We start from the raw sequence: 14,021 nt of genomic DNA on the forward strand, positions 1-14,021 counted from the left end.
TTACAGTGTACATTCAGAGATCATGGTAGTTGATTTCAGACCAGTGGCTGACATGGTCATCTTGTCTCAGTGTAGCAACTGATAGGAGAAGTTCAGTTTATATGAGCAAGCCTTCGTGTGTATGTGTGTTTGTTTGTGTGTGTGTGTGTGTGTGTGTGTGTGTGTGTGTGTGTGTGTGTGTGTGGTCTTTTTAACTATATTCGTGGGGTCCAAATCCAGACTTGATTTTAGGATTAGGGTTAATATTAAGATATGTTTAGGGTTAAGGTTAGGTATTTAGTTGTGTGTGTGTGTGTGTGTGTGTGTGTGTGTGTGTGTGTGTGTGTGTGTGTGTGTGTGTGTGGGTGTATGTGTGTGTGGGTGTATGTGTGTGTGTGTGTGTGTGCCGTGTGTGTGTGTGTCAATGTAAAAACAGATGTGCATCATGTGTTTTACCCATGCGTACACATAGCCTACTGTACATGAGTATCTTGAATAATGATTACACAAGTGTGTATCAGATTGCTAACTGGTAATATATACAATATTATATGCATTTTTTAAACAAATTTGTTAACAATGATCATGTTATTACATGTTTTCATGTTTTGTGTACTGAAGAGCGATGAAATGACAGATTACATAATGTAGTTGTGGTAGTGTTAGATGAAGAGAGGAGAGGACAATTTTTGCTTGATTACAGAAAGAGAGTATATAAAGGTGAGTATACTGTCAGTCAGGGTAGATGAGGAAGCCAGAGAACGTGCTGTATTTGTTGGTGTTTCCGCCGTGAACTTTGCCTCCATCCAGCTGGACGCACACTTCGTCCCCCACATCCAGGTGCAAGATGACACTGTTGGAGGCGTAGTCGTAGTTCTGGTCTGCATCTTGAGCGATTGCACTGGCCCTCACCTGAAGCATAGATTTAAAAAAATGATGTTAATAGGCTACAAAGATGAAAAAGAAATAAAGAAATACTATTGAGAAAGTAGATCATTTTAAGCCTTTATTATAAACAGTAAATAGATGAGGGAGATAGATATATAACAATGTTCAGAGCAGTGATTCACAGTCGTTATTTTACATATGTTGCGCTGGTATAAAATATCTATAAATCTGACCATCTTCATACCATATACAGTATGACAAAGAGTTGATGTTTCAACTCAAGGTTAGTTTTAATTAAGTGAAAAACCTATTCAACAATACAGAGCTTGATGGGAAAATGCAACTCTCCACTTACAGTACATAATTGTTTTAGGCTTCGCAGCTTTTTGAAGAGCAAAAACAGTAAGAACATCTGCACTTTTAAAAAAAAGTAAGAAAGAGAAGGAGGTTGGCTAAAGTTGAACAGAGGAAAGTGTAGAACAGTGTTTATGAATTTTATAGTAGGGGTGCTGACATGATCTGTACAATCATGCTCAGATGCCGATATTATGACCAGAATTTCACTCATCTCAAAAAAGGTTTGTTTTTTCACATTTGTTTTACATTATTTTTCTTGACATTGTTCCAGAACTTTCATGTCAATAAAGCTCATTAAATTGTTAAAAAAACAACAACTATGAATTATAATTATATACATACATAATTTTAATTACGTTTTTTTGTACTTTCATGTTTCTGGGATTATGGATGTATGTACTTTCATTAGTGAATATTGAAGATTAATGATTTTCATTGGCCAATTTATAATATTTCCTTAAGGAAAACTGATTTTTTAATCTCATCCATGCATCTCTGCAGGCCTCGGCTCCCACAATCCTCTCTGCTCTTATTTAAATCTCTGATCCTCTTGTTGCCCCCAAACGTTAATCATCACCTGTAATGGAGGCATGTTCAACACAGCCATCTAACTGTTAATCTGAGGGTTGAGGAAAAATGTGGAATTCTTTATGTTCAATGTGAAGAAGGTAAATATTATACAATCCAGTTATCTATTGATTAATACAAATAAAATGTCTTCAAATCTAGTGTTTTATGTAGGCTAGTGATTTTAATAGTTTTATCGTTTTCATTTTATCCCAGTATCCCAGCCAAACCAGGCTCACATCTAGATGTGACCGGTGCCATTTTATTTCCTGTTTCATACTGTGATCAGCACAGATGCCTTCCTGCCCACTGGATAGATAGATGAGATTGATCTTTTGCCTTAAACCTCCATTTGAGAACACAACGTTCGTAGCAACATTCAATTTTTCCAGAGGATTGTCGCTGCCACACCTGATCCACCTGTTGCAGAGAAGAGGCGGAGGAAGATTGCAAGATAGCCTCAGGGAGGACATCACTTAATTTGTTGACCACTACAAGAAAGGCAACGAGCGTGTAGATATACACTCACCGGCTGCATACATATGAACATGTCTTTGTTGTTAATCAATGTCATTAGCTAGTAACAGTCACTGGCAAATATAGGCTATTAACTAACAGGTATTTCAGCTTTACAAGGCTAACATGTTTTTACCTTTTAAGTTGGTATAGGGAACTTGTTGGCAAAGAGTTGCAAATTTCACACTTATCCAGTAGATACAGAGCAATATTAGCATTGAATCGTGTTTGTGTCACTTGATGAATCTAAGTTCTAAGTTCTGAAACATCATTTTTTTTAGTTCTGTTTTGCTCACCAATTCTTGAGGAAAATATGTCTTTTTAGCTACTATGTTCCACAATGTTCACCAGCCAGTTGCTTACTTTGTTTGCCTACTGCTTGGTGCTTGGTATGTGTAGCGTAAGGTGGGGTTATAGAGCTTTTTCACTGAAAACATCTGTTTGCTGTCGTCAAAAATAATGCTGGCGTGTGCCAGACACTAAAACCAAAGCAAAGCTGGACGTAAGGTAAAAAAGTACAAGAGCGCCACACTCTGTTTAAGGGGCTACGTTGGGGGGATGGATGGGTCAAACAAACTGGACTTTCAACCAGGAGACAAGAGTTCGTGAGCCGTTAAAAAAAGTATTATTTTACTTTATGGAACAATTGAAACAAATGGATCTATGTCATGTTTTATGTCCCATGCAGAATTACATCATAGTAACGTAACAAATGTACTAATTTGACCCCAAATCACATTCTTTTTCTAAACTTAACCAATTTTTACAAAATGCTTAAAATAGACAATATGCATCGGCAAGGACAAAGAATGTTGAACAACATCATAGCCTCAAAATAACCAACAATGTAATCACCACCCCTATGACACAGTTACAACAAGAGCTTGACATTATGAGCTTCATAAAACTGGCATTAATGTCTGCCATCCTGCAATTGCTTGTATTCAAAACCAATGCACTAAACATGCATTATCTGGTGTGTAGACCACAGAACCTGGAGCCTGACACAATTTAAAAAAGTATTACGGTCTAATAAGTAATTCTTCACTTTTTTATCGACATCTGGACAGGCTCATGTGTGTGGATGTCTGATTAAACATTGTGTTGCGTCTCTAATGGTATGACCAGCCATGTAAGAAGAATTAGTTACATCTGACGATTACTGTACATGTTTCCATAGCAGCTAACACAAATATGATACCATTGGAAGCAGATCTAATGATGCCCTCATGTTCCAATATCATATTTCTCCCATACATGTTGTTATAATATGTGATAATTTGTGGTAATGTGGAAATTGTCCTTATGACGTTAATTCCTGACAGGGGGCCTGGGTGGACGACACAGTTGCTAAATTTAAGGTTTTGTTTCATACTCAAACAATTGGCTTTTCTTCATTTAAACATGGGTAAAGAGCTGTTATGATGGCAATAGGGCAGACTTATTCATTATCTTTGTGTTTAAGTTAGGTTCCAAATTATTTATGCACCCAGTAAGCAAATCCGCTTATAATAAATTGCATTGCATCATTGGGTAAGTAACCAATTGTTCAAGCAGAAGATCCATTTAATAGTGGAAAATAAAGTATACAAGCACATACATATTAATGAATGCAAATATGATACCCTCACTCCATCCTTGTCTCCGGCTCTGGGTCCATCATCTCCACCAGTCATCAAGCTCCCCTGACTCTCTTGTGATCGCTAAGATCAATCAAATAAGACAAACTATCCATTTCTCCTCATGCTCCATTAAAAGATGAGTTTTCTTCCACCGATTTTATCTTGTTATATTTCTCCATACAAGCATTTATTCCATGTAGAGAAGATGAACATTTTTACTCCCCTCCTTGAGACAGAAATGAATCAATACATTTCCTTTGTTTTAATTCAACTCACATCACTTCATTAATTGTTGTCTCTCCCTCCACACCTCACACCCCCTCCATCACCCCTCTCCGATTATCTACCCTATCGTTATCTCTTCATTCCGGACACATCTATCCATCTTTTTGTGTCCTTACACTCCAATGAGATTCAGGTCACGCACACATTTTCTCTTCCCTGCCATGGCAGTGTTGGAGGGAGCAGCGACTAAGTGCGTCCCTGTCCGGTCTAAATCGGATTGATTAACGGCAAGTTGCTGTGGCAGGTCTCCTGAGGACCCTTCCCCTTAGCAGCATCCCTCACCCATCCCTCCCTCCAGATGCATCAGGGTGGGATCTACACGGCTGCAAGCTATGGTAATTGTTAGTCGGAATAGCCATGGCAGCTTCCCACCTAATAGGTCCAACTCCTCAATAACTCCATACAATCACAATAAATGGGGCACAGGATAGGCTACAGTGGTCAAATGGGCCCATGAAACACTAGCAGGAGGTCATGATAAGACCCCCCCCCCCCCTCAACACACACATACACACACACACACACACTCTCACACACACTCACACACACACACACACACAAACACACGTACACTCTCTCTCTACATCTTGATAAGAGCAGCTCTCTTTGTTTTTTATGAATCTCAAGTGAACACCTAAGATAAACCATGCTGCATATGAGACATTTTGTTGTTTTACTGTTGGGCTGTTTTGCTCCAAGGGACTGAGCAGCTTCCCTGAGGAGACCTAATAGGTTTTTCGGAAAAATATAACAGTAAAGAGATTCTGACATCTTGCACGTCTAACATCTGTCTTCATGGTTGAACGGCAGGATTCCCCTGACAGTATCAGCTGAGCTACAAGCTGACAGGCTGATGTAACTTGCTACGAACACAGCACAAGATTACAATTAAAACTGGTTTACATCTCTGCGTGTGCACGGACAACATTAAAGTATGTGATTAAACTGAATGTAGCACATTACAGTAAAGAAGACTGGGATCTGCCTACCTGTATCACCCACATCTTAGGGACAGACTGTAAGTTGCAGCAGTGATATTCACACCACCTTATTGAAATGGCCTTTAAAACATAAACATCAGCTAATTATATTTGCCAGCCAAAAGGACACAATGTTATTTATGTCTTTGTATGGTTGACTTCCTTATGAGACACGTAGGTTTACTTAGCCTCGACTCCACTAGACTGTGGCGACATTTAATGTGCTAGGTTTATGATTAATTCATGGTTGCATATACTAATCCAGTGGACATGTTAGCTATTTTATACATTTTATGCACACATATTTAGAAGTATGGCATTAAACATATCATCACAGCCATCATCAATGTTATTGCCACAATGGGGACATAAATTAACTATGAATTAAAAGTAATCTGAGCTGTACTCAGTAAAAGAAAAAATTAGATGGGAAATGTCGCCAGGTTAAATTATTTGTTTATATTAAATATTTCTTGACATCAAATAAATAATGTATGTGTGTGTAAAGAGTATATTATTTGAGTTATTGTAAAATAGATTATCAGTGATGGAAAGTGCATCTTTAGTTAATTTGATTTGATGCTACTTTCTACTCCACTACATTTATTTAACAGCTGGAGTTACAATTGTTCTTTTCAGATTACGATTTACATAAAAAATGAATTCTGAAATTACAATTTTATAGAAAGTACCAGCTCCAACAGTATAATGCTTTTTATGCATTGATGCATCAGGATGGACAATATAATAATGAATGGCCTATAATAATAATAACAACAATAATAGTAATAATAGTAATAATAATGTAATTATCAGGGGCATTTCTTTTCTGTGCATACTTTAATTGTGATACAGTACACTGTACAATCTGACAATTTACACAAAAAATACTGCATCAATTGCTTTGAAAAAACTGTGAAATGTAACCATATATTGCAATTTATTTTAAACCCCTTACGGAGAGGTGTTTACTTTTTAGGTTCACACATCTGGGCTTTTACTTAATTTGAGTGAAATACTTACACTTTTAACTAATAATTTTGACATTTTTGTATTGGTGCTATTTCTTAATTTTATGATCTAAATACTTCATCTGCCACTGTCAAATTAAATTAATGGACAGAGCCTAAGCTGATGCATTGCAGAGATCTGTGACACTGAATCCAGCACAGATGAATCTGCAGGTTCGGCTGTCAGCAACAATCACAGTAAAACCTTGTTTTCTTGAAGCGAGCAGGAGGTGGAAGCGCCGGGGCTTTGGGAGCGAAACAAGAGGGAAAGGCAAATCAGGATTATTGTCAACAGCGGCGGAGATTGATAGCGACAAGGGAGTGAATTTCTGTCTGTTGGCCAAATGCTGTTCTGACTTGATCTGCTGCTGTTGGGCAGGAGGGAGACCCAAGGGACAAAAGAGAAGATTACACTGCCTCCACTTTTCATTAGGGGGCAACAATAAATGTGGAGAGAGAGACTGAGAAAGGTGGGAGCGACAGGCTGCGGAGGAAATTGACAGCATAGAAATAATTCACACACAGTGCTAAATGCTCAATAAAATCTACATTTTCAGCTGTGTGCCACTGATTTGTGTGACATATTTAAGGGCTAACATACTGTATTTCAAATTGATTTAGCCAGAGACTTTTTTCACTTTAATGTGTATTGACCCAGTAGCAAACTGCATGTTAGTAATGTTTATACCTGAGCTGTGTCTCAGAGGCAAATGATAGGAGCAGGGGGTAGGGTCAAGAGAAAATAAGGATGCATAATGAAAAGGAGGCTGCTTAGTCAGAAATGTGGATAAGGACACACAGACGGATGAGCAGCTGCATTCACTTTTAACAGTCTAAGCACAAGATTTGGGTAAAGGAAGCCAAAGGAGAGCCTGTTGGATTCCAAACTGATCAAGCATGCCTGCTTCAGAGAAGGGGGGTATAAATGAGGTTGGGGAAGCGGGCTCTCAATGTAGTGTGTTATTTTTTCAGTTTAGTTTAGTTTCACAGTGGTTCCCTGATCCTTTGGTAATAAAACTGACAGGATTCATTCACTGTGATGTAAAGACCTCTCAGAGTGGAGCGAGGCGATTGAGATGGCGTCTCTTAAACTTACCTGTGGGACTTCTAAGAGTAAACTGGGAGAGAGAAGAAGGACGATTGAATTGGCCCTTTTTTTAAAAGCCTTTGTGTTCTTTCTGCCTCCATCCATGTGTACCATCCTGTTTCTATTGTGCAGGTCGACATGTAACACTTCTCTTTCAATGGAAACTCACACACTAATTGGCATACTAAATGTTAATATTTTGCCATGACACTGACAGACCTTAGGTGTCAAAATGTTGATTAAAACCTTTGAGGGTAGAGGAGATGCCTTAATTGGATTTAATAGGTTCTTTGGACGGCCTATCTGCAGAGCATCTGCCTTAGTTCTGTAAAAGATAGTGTTCCTCTTTGAAATAGTTTTCACTATCTCACATTACCTATGTGAATTTTGCAATAGTGTGTGCACAGGGACACAAACAGCAATATTCACTCATCATAGCAAATCTGTTCACAGGTCAGAAGTTAATATCCCTCTAAAGTCTTGTTTGAACAGGTCTAGAATTACTAAGGGACCTCATGTGATTTAGAAGTTAACCCCCGCCCCCCACGTCTGTGTTTCGTGGAGCAAATTGGCACAGGATAAACTAAGTCTGTATTTCACACAAATTTACTGACATTACCACGCCCCCTCCCCTATAGGATGGCAAGGATCTGACAAAACTTCAGAGATGACATTTAATTAATTCATTTTCAGTGACATTTTTACTTACTTTATTTGTAAGGAATAGAAATCGTAAACAACCGCTACAATGAGTTACTAGAAGTCCCCAGGTAATGCTAGTCCTGTGCGAATAGCTTATTCTGATATACCTACTCTTAAAATATGCTTTTTAACATTGTTCATGTTAGCTCTGCCACTATCCAACTGCAAAAAAATGCAGTTTATGAAAGAGACCAAATCCTGCTTCCTTGATGAGGAGAAATAATGATATAATGTGGTGGCCAAAGGAAAGCACAACAAAGGCACAACAACAGGCAAGCTGGGTTGTTTTAGTTGGTAGAATATAATGGCCTCAGCCATTATAACAGAAACATGTAGTCAAATAATGGCTGTGTGCATGAACATGTGAATAAAAGTGCGTTCTGAGAAAAAGGCAAGAAGAGAAAACCACGGTAAGCTGCAGTGTATGAGAGGAACTGTAGCTCTTCAAGAAATGCTGCCTGGAAAGGTAGACTACTATGCTTTATCACAAAAGGTTCCCCCATTATAATCTGAGGCCAGTGTGTCTGACATTAAAGCAATGCAACACATAGAAAATTTGTCTTGATTATTAATTATTCTACCAGCACGCACAACCTTCGGGGAAAAACACGGCTCCTAAAAGGTAAATAATAAAATATATTTCAAACTGTCTAATGAAGTGCCACATGAGGCCCATATTGACACCTTGTCTGACGTATGGTAATCAGTGCCTCCACCTCTCACAGGAGCCAGATCACACCTACCAGTGGAGTCAAGGCGTTCCTTTCCTCTAATTGAGTCCAAGCTTCAAGTCATCACCACAATTTGTACTTGATGTTATAATCTAATTAGCTCATATCTTATTAGCTAAATTTCTTATGAACCTTGGTTATCAGTGTGTACTTTGCTACTTGTTGCTTGAGAGCCACCCTAAAAAAATGTATGCTTAATCCCTCATAATATAAGACAATAATCCATGCACTATAATACAAAACAACGTATGCATCTTTATCAGAACCTACACATCTACAACTCTTAACGTGGTCACCTTAAATATATCTTTACTCCAGACCTTAATTCTCCACCTTTTCCTCCTACCTATACACCCTACATTGTTAAGGTTGAGCCACATGTCAGAGCATTTCGTTGGGCTTTAATGAGGCACAGCTTTGTCAACCAGTCTCCTCCTCCAGCAGGTCAGATCCAACGTAATGCCACAGACACATAACACGGTCAGCAACGGTGTGTCAATAGCAGATTGTATGTTGTTGGTAACACTTTTGTCATGCGATGATGGTGTGTGTGTGTGTGTGTGTGGGGGGGGGGGGGAGGACTACAGACAATCAAACTGACCAGCCCAGTTCCTCCAATATTCAACAAGCTATAAATTTCCACCCTTCCTCACCATGCTCATCACTGTAAAGGGCAAAGTACATATTGGTGGTGAATTATATATCCATTGAAAAGGTCATCTACCTCAACACCAATCTTTTGATGAGTTATGGGACACGATGAATGAAGAAGATTCATTTCATTGAGTGAATTATCTCTCCAAAAACTTGCACATCAGCTACACATCTCAGCTGGCAACAGGAGACTGATGTGTTTTATAATTGTCAATCCCCGCAGTGATCTCTCCTCAGGATGGATCTTATTCTCAGCTCCCTTTGACATTGATCAACACCATGCATATCTGTCTGACAATTGTTGTACACACACACACACACACACACTCACACACACACACACACACACAAAAACATATTGTTTGACAGAATGTGAGCTTAGCTTTTCATAACAGTTTGGCACATAATGCATATGTCTAGTCTGCTGAGCTCATAGAACCCTTTGGCTCACACAGATACGAGCCAAAAAGCTCAAAAGTCAAAGTCAGTAACATTGCATACGATGGACAAATCTATATTTATAATTTTTCAACTGGCAGTGTTGGACAGTAATGCAAAAAAACACTATTGTTCCACTATTGCAACTACTTACTGTCAGTATGAGTAGTGTTTTAAAATTCAGTATTTATTTGTGCTGTCAGTTAAACGCGTTATTAACGGTTTTGATGCACTCCCCTTTTTACAGCGTACATTTTTATTTTAAAAAATTAACGTTCTTTTTGGCCTAGCAAACTTTTCTAGTTTTTTTTCTAGTTTTCTAGTTTTTTTCACATGCTGTTGCAACAACTAGTAACGTTAGAAAAATTAGAGCACCACACTGGATATAGCTAGACCGGAAACAAAACAACAGGCACGTCGCGCACACTTGTTTGGGCTTGCGAGACGGCCAAAGAGTAGTGACATTACGTTTTGAGTAGATGACAAGCATGAGACTCCCAAATGGATGCCTATTAGATTCTGAATGGAAAGTTTACTTTTTAAAAGTAGCCAAATGGTTTGATTGACAAGACCAAAGTGATCTGTGTGTTTTGTAGTTTGTCATGAACTGAGCTATCATCGCAGCACGTCCAGTCTGAAATACCACTTGATGGCCAAGCACACAGCTGATGCAAATTCCCCGCCCCCTTGTCAAAGTACTTTATTCACGCTTTTAATGATGGACAGTGTTACATTGTGTGAGAGATTATTTGCTCAAAGTGTGAATGACTGCTTCAAGTGAGAATGTTACACGTCAAATTTAACACTGCAGAAGGCTATATGCCAATGATGTTTTCAATTAAAAAAAACGTTTGCACAAAGCAAGCCAATCGCCTTTTCCATGTTGAAAAGAGCACTAAAATGAAAAAAATTAATGGGATAAAAAGAAATCAAGGGATATTTAGAATAGATAAAAATGTTAAAAGTTAATTATGACATTAATGCGATTAATCGTGAATAAATATTTAAATCGTATGACAGCACTAGTATTTATCTCTTACATTACTGTTGCTTTTGGTACCATTACATCAACAGGTTGTGTGCTTTCTGAATAGGAGTTTGATGAAGGTTTTTTTTTTTTTTATCAGTTTGTCTCTCTGTGCTGACTGAAGAGACTGCTGAACCAAAAGACGAGAGAGAAACATGCTTCCAGGTAAATAAAGTTGTCTCATTTACATGTTGTGTCTTCTTATTTGATTTGCTAAAATTACCCTTTGGTAAAATTGTGTTCAGTCATCACCATCAAGTTGTTTAAAGACACCTTTGATGGAGTTAAAAAATATAATGTAATGGTTAATGAAGTTAATTATTATTAAGTATTATTTGTTAAGTATTATAATTATCAATGAGCTTTAGAGTTTATGATAGGTGGTTTTTTTTATCTTTGGACAGAGCTGCTAGCTCCTGGGATATTTCTATATGGAAACATGAGAATGTTGTTAATCTTCTTATCTAACAGACTGGTAGATGTGTTAAGCTGGTACAGAGCTCTGTGACGCTAGCTAGAGAGCTTTGTTGTATCAGTGGCAGTTGATATATATGTTTAGCTGCCACTAGGTGACTGACAGTTGGCTACAGACCAGGCGCGTAGTCAGTAATGGGCCGGGGCGGCACTCGCCCACTTACTCGCTGTCACCTCCAGCCAAATTTGATAAAAATATGTTTTGTTGGGAAAAATAATAAAATGTGTGTATGTACAAAAAAAAGAAATAGAAACAGAAGTGCTGTAGTTTTGTGTTCTTCTCCTCAGATTAAAACAAAACTGTTTGAACCAGAGAATAAGGATCAAACAATTAGGAAGCCTCCGGAACACAGATGGTTGCTCTGGTAACAACAGGCGGACTCTCTGGGCTGCCTTCAGCAGCTAACGTTAGCTAGCTGGCTTTATAGACAGAGGAGGCCCTCACAGAGGTAACATTAAGTAAAACATGTTTCAAGCTTCTTGCGTTATTATTTAGGTAACCTAGTAACCTTCCTATTTAGTCAGAAGTCGTAAACACTGATAATGGCTTCTAGCTGAAATGCTTTTCTGTTTTACCCACATTAAATAAGAAGATAAATTGTCTGTGAGTGACGTAGGCTAGTTTTTAGATTTCTTTGATCCTGTTACTGCTGTGGACTCCATACACTGTCTAAGATTTGGCGCCTTGCTAGACACTTTTCATCATATCTTTCATGATTCAAACAATACTGGGCTGGAAGTTTTCATTCTTTGATTTTCTTTTACTGCTGGTAGCGCCTTAGCTGCTCATGATAGTCCTGAAGCAACAGTGCTGTTATAAATTGATATGTTCAGAGTGCAATTTCTGTCTGATGTAAACGCCTTCTCTGCTGTTTGGGTTCATGTTTAGTTGCCTCTTTGTGCAATAAAATGGTTAATTTCATAACAGCGCTGTTCAGAGCCAATGCTGCTGGTTCTGTGGGTGTGAATATATTTTAGCCTGAATAGGTTAATATCAACAGTTTTCTGTTTATATTGTTGTGTACAAACTTTTTAGGCTGAGCTTTGTTGGTTGCACATGTTGTAGACAGTACTGCTATTGCTGTTGTAATGCAGTATATGTTGGAAGGTAAAATTGTCGCTGTCTTTTCAGTTTGTTATTTTTGCTAATTCTATGTCTTTTTAAAAATGACCCATTCACTTTTTTACTGGGCCGCCCAAAATACTATCTCTGCCTACGCCACTGCTACAGACAACACCATGGCGGTCCTATCAGGGACCATTGGAAGGAAAAGTGAGCGTCATGCGGCGACAACAGTTAAAGTGTTCAGAGTAATTTCACCCTAGGGTCCTTTGCACCACGACCTCGAGCCAACCATCCCCCAGAAGCTTATTTCACATAGGTCGAACATTGGCCAAGTTAGCGTTATCAGCTGGTTAGCTTAGTGCAGGCACTATTGGAACCAAGTGTGTCTGTTGTAAATTACACCACTAATAATGCTCGAAATGATACCAAACTTCTACAGTAGTACAAATAGTTTATGTACTCATAAAACAATGGATTGGGTAGTTTGTAAATACACCAGGAGTTTATTTAAATAACCTGCTGGCTTCTGCACTCTGCTGCTACTGCTAGCTGCAGCAAGACGAGAGCTTACGGATGTCGAAAAATTAGAACACCGAAAAGAGATACAACAAAAATATTTATTTATTTAATGATTAAATAAGTTAGTGTCTCCAAACTTACTTCAATTATAACTTGTCTCCTGCTAGCTGTACTACAGCACTTACCTTTAAAAAATAAGTTAAATTAATAAATATTTTTGTTGAATCTCTTCTTTTTTTTTGTAATTTGTAGATGTCCCTAAGCACTCATCTTACTGCCGGTAGCCATAGCAGCAGAGAGCAGAAGCCAGCAGGCAAGTGTTATTTAAATAAACTCCTGGTGTACTTACAAACTTCCCAATCCATCATTTAATGAGTCCATAAACTCTTTGTAGTAGCTGATAACGCTAACTTGCTCGATGTTTGACCCACGCGTAAAAAGCTTTTGGGGGATTGTTTGGCTCCAGGTCGTGGTGCAAAGGACCCTTGGGTGAAATTACTCTGAACCATTACTTTAAGTATAGGCAATAAAAGGCCTAGAAAGCTTGTAGTTTGGATAAAACACTCCAGCGGAAAGAACACACGTTTCCTGGGTGAAAGTATTTAGTTTTCTCCAGGAAATGAACTTTGCTCCCCGGCTTGAAAGTGCTATGTTTTATGTTTTATGTTGTGCTATTTAATTTTGAGATTTTTTTTCCTTTTAACATTGAAGATCATAAATAAGTGTTTTTTGCCAAGTGGCCATTGTATTGGTATGGTTGGGATTTAATTCTTACATGTTTTTGTTTTGTTGTGCATGATCAAAAAACCCTCCCCACTCATAATGAGTAAATCAAATCTAACACCCATTCAGAAAGAATGGTACAGTCATGATGATAGATTAATGTCTCAAAAAGTCTGTAAATTGACAAACTTTTTCAGTGTTATCCTCAAGGTTTCTCTCATTGACCTAGCCCATTCACTCTGCTACAAGAGCACTTGAAAGCAATGAAACTGTGAGGGCAAGATCAGCCCTGAATTGGGTTAAATAATTTATTTGATGGAAAAGACAATTAATGGATGAGGAGTCAATAGCCAGTGTGGATGGTAAAGGTGTGTGTGTGTGTGTGTGTGTGTGTGT

At 38.3% G+C, this 14,021-nt stretch overlaps 1 protein-coding gene across 3 annotated transcripts in view; it reads right to left on the reverse strand.

The window, feature by feature from the left end:
• Positions 1 to 298: 298 nt before the first annotated feature.
• The window catches only part of LOC117943966 (complement C1q-like protein 4), a 19,589-nt gene continuing 5,866 nt past the window's right edge, over positions 299 to 14,021 (reverse strand). For 2 of the 3 annotated variants that reach the window (XM_034870426.1, XM_034870425.1), the window contains one exon: positions 299 to 891. In XM_034870426.1, coding sequence (XP_034726317.1) covers positions 712 to 891 — 180 coding nt within the window. In that variant the 3' untranslated portion in view covers positions 299 to 711. The remainder of the gene's footprint in view (positions 892 to 14,021) is intronic. The other variant, XM_034870428.1, reaches the window with a different exon arrangement.

Source organism: Etheostoma cragini, chromosome 4 (genome assembly GCF_013103735.1).
Source record: "Etheostoma cragini isolate CJK2018 chromosome 4, CSU_Ecrag_1.0, whole genome shotgun sequence".
Taxonomy (NCBI): Eukaryota; Metazoa; Chordata; class Actinopteri; order Perciformes; family Percidae; genus Etheostoma; species Etheostoma cragini.